This window comes from Chelon labrosus, assembly GCF_963514085.1.
Source record: "Chelon labrosus genome assembly, contig: SCAFFOLD_272, whole genome shotgun sequence".
NCBI classification, from domain to species: Eukaryota; Metazoa; Chordata; class Actinopteri; order Mugiliformes; family Mugilidae; genus Chelon; species Chelon labrosus.
In genome coordinates, this window is record NW_028181782.1 from 1 (window position 1) to 10,499 (window position 10,499).

The window sequence follows — 10,499 nt, forward strand, 5'->3', positions numbered from 1 at the left end:
AAATGCTCAACTTAACGCGACATGCCGTAAACAGAGAGCAGCTGCTGCAGCGTGTGTAAACAGAACGTGGTGACAGTGAATTAGCCTAGCGCGCTCATCATGTCAGCTGTGTGTTAGCCTAGCGCTCTGATCATGTCAGCTGTGTGTTAGCCTAGCGCTCTGATCATGTCAGCTGTGTGTTAGCCTAGCGCTCTGATCATGTCAGCTGTGTGTTAGCCTAGCGCTCTGATCATGTCAGCTGTGTGTTAGCCTAGCGCTCTGATCATGTCAGCTGTGTGTTAGCCTAGCGCTCTTATCATGTCAGCTGTGCGTTAGCCTAGCGCTCTTATCATGTCAGCTGTGTGTTAGCCTAGCCTCTGATCATGTCAGCTGTGCGTTAGCCTAGCCTCTGATCATGTCAGCTGTGCGTTAGCCTAGCGCTCTGATCATGTCAGCTGTGCGTTAGCCTAGCGCTCTGATCATGTCAGCTGTGTGTTAGCCTAGCGCTCTGATCATGTCAGCTGTGTGTTAGCCTAGCGCTCTGATCATGTCAGCTGTGCGTTAGCCTAGCGCTCTGATCATGTCAGCTGTGTGTTAGCCTAGCGCTCTGATCATGTCAGCTGTGTGTTAGCCTAGCGCTCTGATCATGTCAGCTGTGTGTTAGCCTAGCGCTCTGATCATGTCAGCTGTGTGTTAGCCTAGCCTCTGATCATGTCAGCTGTGCGTTAGCCTAGCGCTCTGATCATGTCAGCTGTGCGTTAGCCTAGCGCTCTTATCATGTCAGCTGTGCGTTAGCCTAGCGCTCTGATCATGTCAGCTGTGTGTTAGCCTAGCGCTCTTATCATGTCAGCTGTGCGTTAGCCTAGCCTCTGATCATGTCAGCTGTGTGTTAGCCTAGCGCTCTTATCATGTCAGCTGTGCGTTAGCCTAGCGCTCTGATCATGTCAGCTGTGTGTTAGCCTAGCCTCTGATCATGTCAGCTGTGCGTTAGCCTAGCCTCTGATCATGTCAGCTGTGCGTTAGCCTAGCGCTCTGATCATGTCAGCTGTGCGTTAGCCTAGCGCTCTGATCATGTCAGCTGTGCGTTAGCCTAGCGCTCTGATCATGTCAGCTGTGTGTTAGCCTAGCGCTCTGATCATGTCAGCTGTGCGTTAGCCTAGCGCTCTGATCATGTCAGCTGTGCGTTAGCCTAGCGCTCTGATCATGTCAGCTGTGCGTTAGCCTAGCGCTCTGATCATGTCAGCTGTGTGTTAGCCTAGCGCTCTGATCATGTCAGCTGTGCGTTAGCCTAGCGCTCTGATCATGTCAGCTGTGTGGAGTTACTTTGCAGCAAGGAAGAGAAAAGTAAAACAGCCGAATGCAACTTGTGCAACGCGAGTGTCTCAAGGGGTGGCAGCAGCACTGGACGCAAGTGTTTGTGACAGTTATTTAAAGTCAGCAGTCACTTAAAGCAGCTGTATGTCCTATAGCAGGGTGCCCATTACATCGACCGTGATCGACCGGTGCGGGTAGATCGCGTGCCATGGAAAAAAAAATAAAATGTTTTAGATGTTAGTCTGGTTTAACAACTAACTGTCGCACCTCCAAAACAAACAGCAAGACAAACGTTCATCTTTATTTATTTTACTTTATATTTGCAACATGCCCTCAGTTCAGCGGCACACATCCACAGCCACGCACAACTTCAACAACAACTCAAGACTACCGTCTTTCTTAAAGAGACAGCGCTATTTTTCTAAAGGTGCAGTGCACCAGTTTTTCTTGATAAAGATAAAAACAGAGATGGATAGAGCTTTTAACTCTGTAGCACCAATTAATATGACTGAGGATACACAGGTAGATCACTTTGACTTGGTCGTTGTAAAAGCAGCTCGCAAGCCAAAGAAGTGTGGACACCCCTGTCCTATAGTCTTCAATGGGACATTGGAACTAAGTCCATTCTATATCTAGTTTGATATGAGTGTTTTACATACAGTTCAACCCCAGAGGTTACATGTGAAAGAAGAAACATTCAAGTTTAAATAAAGAGCTTATGGCTTGAGGCACATCGTGGGCTGTTTTATTTCTTCCCTTAGAGGAGCAGAATATTTGTTGCACAGTTTGACCATGGTGTTATTAGATGTCCATATTAAGCAAAGTACATCTATACAAACTATATGTATCATAAACAACTTAACAGAGGAGAAAAGAAGGTATCGGATTGATATCGGTATCGGCAGATACTCACAGTTACAGTATCGGTATCGGTATCGGACATGAAAAAGTTGGATCGAGCCATCCCTACTAATGTGATAATTTATGAAGGATCTCTCACATTTTATTCTGAAAGTCTCATCGTTTACAGGAAGTGACTCAATAATTAATAATCTGTGTGTGTCAGGGTGTTGATAGTGGACTGGGACGTTCATCACGGTCAGGGCATCCAGTACCTGTTCCAGGAGGATCCCAGGTAAACTGCTCTTCCTCTTCATCATCATCATCATCATCAGTAACTAACTCTGAGATCAACGTCAGATGGTTTGATCCATCGACACAATCAAATCCAGCGTTCTGGGTTTCTGTTTTGTGTCGAGAACCAAGAGTGTAATTAATGTGTGTGTGTGTGTGTGTGTGTGTGTGTGTGTGTGTGTGTGTGTGTCAGTGTCCTGTACGTCAGCCTCCACAGGTTTGAACACGGCTCGTTCTGGCCTCACCTGCCAGAGTCTGACAGTGGGTTCGTTGGCAGCGGACGAGGTGAAGGAAGGAACATCAACCTGCCCTGGAACCAGGTGAGTCTCTCTCTTACCTGGATGACCCACACACTGACCCTGACCCGTCTCAGGGGGCGCTTGATTTATGTGTGTGTCTGTGGTTTTAGACCGGGATGACTGACGCTGATTACATCACTGCTTTTCAACAAGTAGTTCTGCCTGTAGCCTACGAGGTAACACACACACACACACACACACACACACACACACACACACACCCACACACACTGACAGCGTGGTCTTGATGTTTGTTGTGTTTCCAGTTTCAGCCGGAGCTGGTTCTGGTCTCTGCAGGGTTTGATGCTGCGGTCGGAGATCAGAAGGTAAAACCTCCAGAGAGTCTTAGGTCCCAGTGTTCATGTTGATCACTAACTCTGTGTGTGTGTGTGTGTGTGTGTGTGTGTGTGTGTGTGTGCAGGGGGAGATGTGTGTGACTCCTCCATGTTTCCACGTCCTGACCCACATGCTGATGAGTCTGGCTGAAGGTCGACTCGTCCTCTCTCTGGAGGTAAACGTCCCGTCCACTCGTTGTCTCTCTGAGTCCAGACCGCCTGTTAAACCCTGTGTGTGTCTGTAGGGAGGTTACAACCTGCAGGCAACAGCAGAGGGCGCCGCAGCCTGCGTCACAGCTCTGCTGGGCGGAGCCTGTCCTCCGCTGACTCCGCCCACTGCTCCGTCTGACAGGTAACGTCTGAAGCTCATTAGTTCATGTGAGTTTATAAATAATAAATGAAAACTAGGACACACATTAACATGTTTAACAGTGACGTCCTCTAGAACTGAACCAGGTAGACTCCAGTAACGTTCTGCTCTCAGGGTGTCAGCACCTTTACTACAGGTGAGGTGTATGACCTCATCATAACAGCAGCCTCAGGTCATGTCAGTCAGGATGGTGATCTGTCTCAGCTGCATGTAGTTATACTAGTGAGGTACTGGTGTTAGAAAATGTATTCAGCATTCATTAACTGGGCTTATGGACACATGAATACTCTGTAACTCACCTGTAATAAACAGTGATGCTGTGCTTTGGACGGAAGGCTGACAGGTCAGGACACGTGTCTTCATGTGACACTTGATGTGTTAAGTTAGGGACAAGTCTTCATCATACAGCTGTTTCTGGACAAGCTCATTCCTGCATCTTTACTGAGACACTGTTTTATAAAGTCACATCTGAGGAAGGTTCCCTGTGTTGAGCTAGCAGGCTAGCAGGCTAACAGGCTAGCTGGCTAACAGGCTAACAGGCTAGCTACCATTTGTTTATCTTCCTCAGCACCAGTGTAGGACGTGTAGGTCTGATGTTTTGGTTTTCTTTGATTATTTTTGTGGAGAAGCTGAAGACAGTAGCTCCACCTAGTGTTGAAGGACTAAGAAGGACAATACGGTCCAGTACAAGTTTCATGTGTTTAGAATCAGCTGTGGGACAATTACAAATGGACCACGGGCCGTAGTTTGGACACCCCTGCTTTACCTGGATGTTTCTGTCTCAGTGCTCTACAGTCCATCTCTCAGACCGTCACCGCTCAGTATCCTCACTGGGCCCGTCTACAAGTACTAGGTAACACACACACACACACACACACACACACACACACACACACTGTCATGATGCTAATGCTAACACAGTTAGCTCCCCATGCTAAGACAAATGTGTAAACAGTCAAACGAACTCCACTTCCTGTTTCCTGTGCAGAAGGAAGCCCATTGGCTGAGGGCGATGTCATCAGAACATCAGCGAATCAGGAGACTGCAGTGAAGCCCGGCCCCGCCCCCTCCGCTGCCACGGTAACGGGTCTGGTTTATGATGAGAGGATGATGGAGCATCTGAACCTTTGGGACAGGTGAGTTACCTCAGCGTTACCATGACAACGTTACCGTGACGTCGTAACCCCGACGACGTAACCCTGACAACGTAACCGTGACAACGTAACCGTGACGATGTAAATCTGGTGTTGCAGACATCACCCTGAACAGCCTCAAAGAATCTCCAAGATCTTCTCCAAACATCAGCAGCTGGGATTGGTCGATCGTTGCCAACGGATACCAGCTCGCTTGGCCACAGAGGAGGAGCTTTATCTGTGTCACAGGTACAAGGAGCACACCTGTGGGTCCTCTCAGGATCTTATCAGTCAGTCAGAACTGATGGGGACCTGTTCAGACCTGGTACCTGGGTAAAGAGTATGGGATGTAAAGTTTATGGGATGTAAAGTGTATGGGACGTAAAGTTTATGGGACGTAAAGTGTATGGGACGTAAAGTTTATGGGATGTAAAGTTTATGGGACGTAAAGTGTATGGGATGTAAAGTTTATGGGACGTAAAGTTTATGGGATGTAAAGTTTATGGGACGTGAAGTGTATGGGACGTGAAGTGTATGGGACGTAACGTTTATGGGACGTAAAGTTTATGGGATGTAAAGTTTATGGGATGTAAAGTTTATGGGACGTAAAGTTTATGGGACGTAAAGTGTATGGGACGTAACGTTTATGGGACGTAAAGTTTATGGGATGTAAAGTTTATGGGATGTAAAGTTTATGGGACGTAAAGTTTATGGGACGTAAAGTGTATGGGATGTAAAGTTTATGGGATGTAAAGTTTATGGGATGTAAAGTGTATGGGACGTAACGTTTATGGGACGTAAAGTTTATGGGATGTAAAGTGTATGGGACGTAACGTTTATGGGACGTAAAGTTTATGGGACGTAAAGTTTAAGGGATGTAAAGTTTATGGGACGTAAAGTTTATGGGACGTAAAGTGTATGGGATGTAAAGTGTATGGGATGTAAAGTGTATGGGATGTAAAGTTTATGGGACGTAAAGTTTATGGGATGTAAAGTTTATGGGATGTAAAGTGTATGGGACGTAACGTTTATGGGATGTAAAGTTTATGGGACGTAAAGTTTATGGGACGTAAAGTGTATGGGATGTAAAGTGTATGGGATGTAAAGTGTATGGGATGTAAAGTTTATGGGATGTAAAGTTTATGGGATGTAAAGTTTATGGGATGTAAAGTGTATGGGACGTATGTCTGTGTCCTCAGCGTGAAGCACGTCCAGCTGATGAAGGCCACGGCGTCCATGAAGCCCAGAGAGCTGCACAAACTGGGAGACGAGTTCAACTCCATCTTCATCAACAACCAGAGCTTCCAGTCGGCTCAGCTGGCGGCCGGAGGCTGCTTCACTGCCGTGGACCACATCCTGAGCGGACAGGTAGGAGCACCTGAGAGCCTCCGTCGCCATGGTTACGGAGCTGTCTGACCGTGTAATCCCTCCTCCTCCTCCTCAGGTGAGTAACGGCGTGGCCATCGTCCGTCCTCCCGGTCACCACGCTGAGAGAGACTCTCCCTGTGGCTTCTGTTTCTTCAACACGGCGGCGCTGGCCGCTCGCTACGCCCAGAAGTCTTCCTCCCGTGATTCCCCGCTGCGCGTCCTGATCCTGGACTGGGACGTTCACCACGGCAACGGGACGCAGCACATGTTCGAGGACGACAGCAGGTGAGGAGAGAGAGCGGCGTCCCCAGGTGAGACTTGCTGTCCAGGTCCTGATGGTCTGTTTGTCTTTCTGCTGCAGCGTCCTCTACGTCTCCCTCCATCGCTACGACAACGGGATGTTCTTCCCGTCTTCGGAGGACGCCGCCCCCGACAGGGTCGGCGTCGGAAAGGGGGCGGGGTTTAACGTCAACGTGGCGTGGAGTGGAGGAAGGATGGGGGACTCCGACTACCTGTCTGCCTTTCACCACGTCGTCATGCCGATCGCCACCGAGGTAACGACTCACTCGGTCAACCAATCAGAACGAGTCCTCTGATTGGTTGGTTAAACTGACGGAGTCCTCTGATTGGTCGGTTAAACTGACGGAGTCCTCTGATTGGTCGGTTAAACTGACGAGTCCTCTGATTGGTCGGTTAAACTGACGAGTCCTCTGATTGGTCGTCCTCTCTCAGTTTAACCCAGGTCTGGTTCTGGTGTCGGCCGGATACGATGCAGCTCGCGGCGACCCGCTGGGTGGATATAACGTGACCCCGGAAGGATACGCCCACCTCACACACATGCTGATGTCACTGGCGGGGGGGCGTGTCCTCCTCATACTGGAGGTGAGTGGACATCAGAGTGAGTTGGACGTTCAAGTGAAGTGGACTGACCCGTGTCTGTGTCTCCAGGGCGGTTATAACCTGACGTCCATCTCTGACTCCATGGCGATGTGCACCAGAGTGTTGCTAGGAGACCCTCCTCCATCGTTAGTGACACCCCTCCCCCCTCCCCACCACAGCGCCGTGGCAACGATCAACAAGGTCATCCGACACCACGCCCCCTACTGGAAGTCCCTGAGAATACACAGTCAGTCTCACTCAGGTTTTATTGGTCTGGATCTGGATCTGGATCTGGTTCTCGTTCTAGTTCTGGTTCTGCATCTGGATCTAGTTCTAGTTCTGGTGTTCATGAACTCTCTTCTTTCAGTTCCAGAGTCGGTGCGGGAGGCCCTGCCCTCCCCAAAGCATCGTGGGAAACGTGGTTCTAAAGGGAAAGGCAGGAAGTCAGAGCAGATCAACAAAGACAAACCTCTGCTGTCCCCTAGAGGACCTGAGGTCTCCACGGTAACGCTCATATAAAGATGTTTGAGTCCGGAGGAGACGAATCGTCCCATACCTTCAGCTTTGTCTTTCTCGTCCAATCAGACGGAGCCCAGTCTGGACCAGCTCACGCAGGGATTGGCCGGTCTGGACATCGGTCAGACCTCCACCCCGGTTGGAGGAGCCCGGTCCAAGGTCTACATGAAGCCAGAGGTGGTGCGTGATGGAGACGTGAAGGTGGAGTCAGAGATCGGCCAATCAGCAGAGAGCACGCAGCCTCAGGTGAGTCGACGCCTTCGTGACCCTCAGTGACTCTGACCACGTCTCAAATGTCTCGTTATCACTTCGCAGGCTGTTGCCATGGCAGCGCCAGAGTCAGCGGCTGTTGGAGGCGGGGCTGCGTCTGCTGTGGGGGCGGAGCCAGAGGCAGAGGGAGCGTGTGGTTGGTCGAAGCCCCTGACGTCTCTGGAGCTGACGTGTGAAGCTGAGCTGGGCGGAGTCAGAAAATATGATTGACATTAAATTTAATGAATCAGTCTGATGTCCTGAGACTCACCTGTCTGTCTGTCTGTCTGTCCACCTGTCTCTCTACCTGTCTACAGTCTGCTCTGTACGTTGTGGACCCTCTGTCCTGGTGTCCTCACCTTGATGCCGTTAAGCCCCTCCCCTCTTCAGGTATAGACGTCTTCCTTCCTTGTCAGGACTGTGGCTCCGATGCTGAGAACTGGATCTGTCTCACCTGCTACCAGGTGACCCGTCTCACCTGTCTCATCTGTCTCATCTGTATCACCTGTCTCACCTGTATCACCTGTCTCATCTGTCTCACTCTGTCTCTCTGTCTCTCTGTCTCACCTGTCTCATCTGTACCACATGTATCACCTGTCTCACCTGTCTCATCTGTCTCACTCTGTCTCTCTGTCTCTCTGTCTCATCTGTCTCTCTGTCTCTCTGTCTCACCTGTCTCAGGTGTTCTGCGGTCGCTATGTCAACGAGCACATGGTGTCCCACGGCGTCGTGTCTGAACATCCTCTGGTTCTGAGTTTCTCTGATTTGTCCGTGTGGTGTTACCTGTGTGAGGCGTACCTGCACCACCAGGTGAGTCCAGGTCCTGCCCTGCACACGGAGGCTCCGCCCCCAAAGACACAGTCACAGGTGGTCGTTAACGCGTTTCTTCTTCTTCTGTTGTTCAGTCGCTGTTTGAAGCTAAAAACGCAGCTCACGTCGCTAAGTTTGGAGAGAGCGTCCCCTGGAGCTGAGAGAACGTCATGTCTCTGTCCCCCTGCACTGTGATTGGTTGGTGCGTTGCCATGGATACCAGCAGCAGTGGCGCTTCGTGGGAAACAAATCGTACAGCGTCCCACAACTGCCAAAAAAATAAAAGTCGTGTTTTTATCTTTTTTTTAATTTTTTTTACCTGGAATCATCTTCATCTTCATCATGTTCACCATCATCATCATCACCTTCACCTTCATCATCATCACCTTCACCTTCATCATCATCATCACCTTCACCTTCATCATCATCTGTTCCCTGAAAGACTGCGACCAATCACCAGCAGACCTCGGACACTTTTATTTTGAAAATCTTAAACAGATTAAAGAAGCAGAAGAAGAATGTTTGACTTGTTTGGTGTTAGTTGCCGTGACGACCATCGTCTCACAATGTAAACAGGAAGTAAGGATGTGAAAACAGAAATCAGCTGTTTGTTCTTCGATCAGCTGATCAGAGCAGTACCGTTGGTTCTCATTAAACGGTTTGTTTCAGGTTCTGTCTCTGTTTCTTTATTAATTGGTTCTGATGTTCTCTGGTGGAACCGAAAGTCTGTGGACACCTCTCCTCTTGTGTTCATACAGACACTGTCCACATACTTTTGTGTGTTCCAGTCTGAATCTCCTGTGTGAAAGGCATTCTGGGTAATGTAGTAAATGACAGATGTCCTGTAGTAAAACGGACTCTCCTCAGTCATAACATTCTCCTGATCAGCTGACTGACCAGTGACGTGATTGGTTGTTGATCTCAGTCAGATCATGTGACCTGAGCTCAGGATGATTTAACACCTGGAGCATGAGACTTTAGTCTTCACATCGGTGGGGACGGGACAGATCATTATAAAGGACACAATCTGTCCTCCGTCCCCTGTCCTCCATCCCCTGTCCTCTGTCCTGTCCTCCTCTGTCCTGTCCTCTGTCCCGTCCTCCGTCCTGTCCTCCATCCCCCATCCTCCGTCCCCTGTCCTCCATCCCCTGTCCTCTGTCCTGTCCTCTGTCCCGTCCTCCGTCCTGTCCTCCATCCCCCATCCTCCGTCCCCTGTCCTCCATCCCCTGTCCTCTGTCCTGTCCTCCTATGTCCCGTCCTCCCCCCTGTCCTCTGTCCTGTCCTCCTCTGTCCTGTCCTCTGTCCCGTCCTCTTTCCTGTCCTCCTCTGTCCTGTCCTCTGTCCTGTCCTCCTCCCTGTCCTCCTCCCTGTCCTCCGTCCTGTCCTCTGGTAGTAGATCCAGCTTCAGTAAAACATCAGATTGTGTTCCTAAACTGTTTTATTCTCGTTATTAACAGTTTAATTATTATGTTCTATCTTTATCATTAAATGTTTTTAACCTGTTTTATTATTTATGACTCTTTCTATTTCTTTCTTTGTGTAATTTAATCTAAATAAACTCATAATAAACCAACATTAAATGAGGGAGCAGCTGTAGTTCCTCCGTCCTCCTCCAGGAGGCGCAGCTCCAACATCTCACCTTCTTGTCATTCATTAAACAAGATCAGTCTGTTTCTTCTTCGTGTTTCTCCATCAAAGCTGTTTAATTGATTATTGGCTATGACGTCAGGGGCTCCACATCCGGGCATGTAGCGACCCCCCCCCCCCCCCCCCCCCATCCACCCACGTCCCTTCTGCAGCATCCTCTCCTCTCCTCCTCCTCCTCCTCCTCCTCCTCCTCCTCCTCCTCCTCCAGACAGACGGGCTGCTCCTCCTGCTGCAGGTTTGTTGTTGTTTTCTTGTTTTTACCGGATGAACGCGGCTCTTCTTCTTCTTCTTCTTCTTCTTCTTCTTCTTCTTCGTCGGTAAATCTCGGAGCTGCTGGAATGACGTCATCTGTCGGCGTTTAGATATTGATGAGCTGCTGATTGGCTGTCAGTCGATCAGTCGATCAGTCGATCAATCTGATGCTGCCCGTCAAACACCTGGAGCTTTATTGTCGTGTGTTCTGCAG

The 10,499-nt window shown here is 49.4% G+C and overlaps 1 protein-coding gene across 1 annotated transcript; it reads left to right on the forward strand.

Moving 5' to 3' along the window:
• Positions 1-2,359: 2,359 nt before the first annotated feature.
• LOC311509666 (histone deacetylase 6-like) lies at positions 2,360-9,055 on the forward strand (the record flags this gene model as incomplete). The annotated part of the gene is made up of 20 exons (XM_084575089.1): positions 2,360-2,428; positions 2,621-2,747; positions 2,837-2,902; positions 2,993-3,052; positions 3,148-3,237; positions 3,307-3,413; positions 4,217-4,284; positions 4,420-4,567; positions 4,685-4,813; positions 5,764-5,932; positions 6,009-6,217; positions 6,294-6,486; positions 6,665-6,814; positions 6,881-7,058; positions 7,179-7,315; positions 7,397-7,573; positions 7,643-7,789; positions 7,894-8,040; positions 8,258-8,386; positions 8,482-9,055. Coding segments are annotated over 20 exons (2,566 nt in total), but the record flags the coding sequence as incomplete, so codon positions are not given.
• Positions 9,056-10,499: the final 1,444 nt, after the last annotated feature.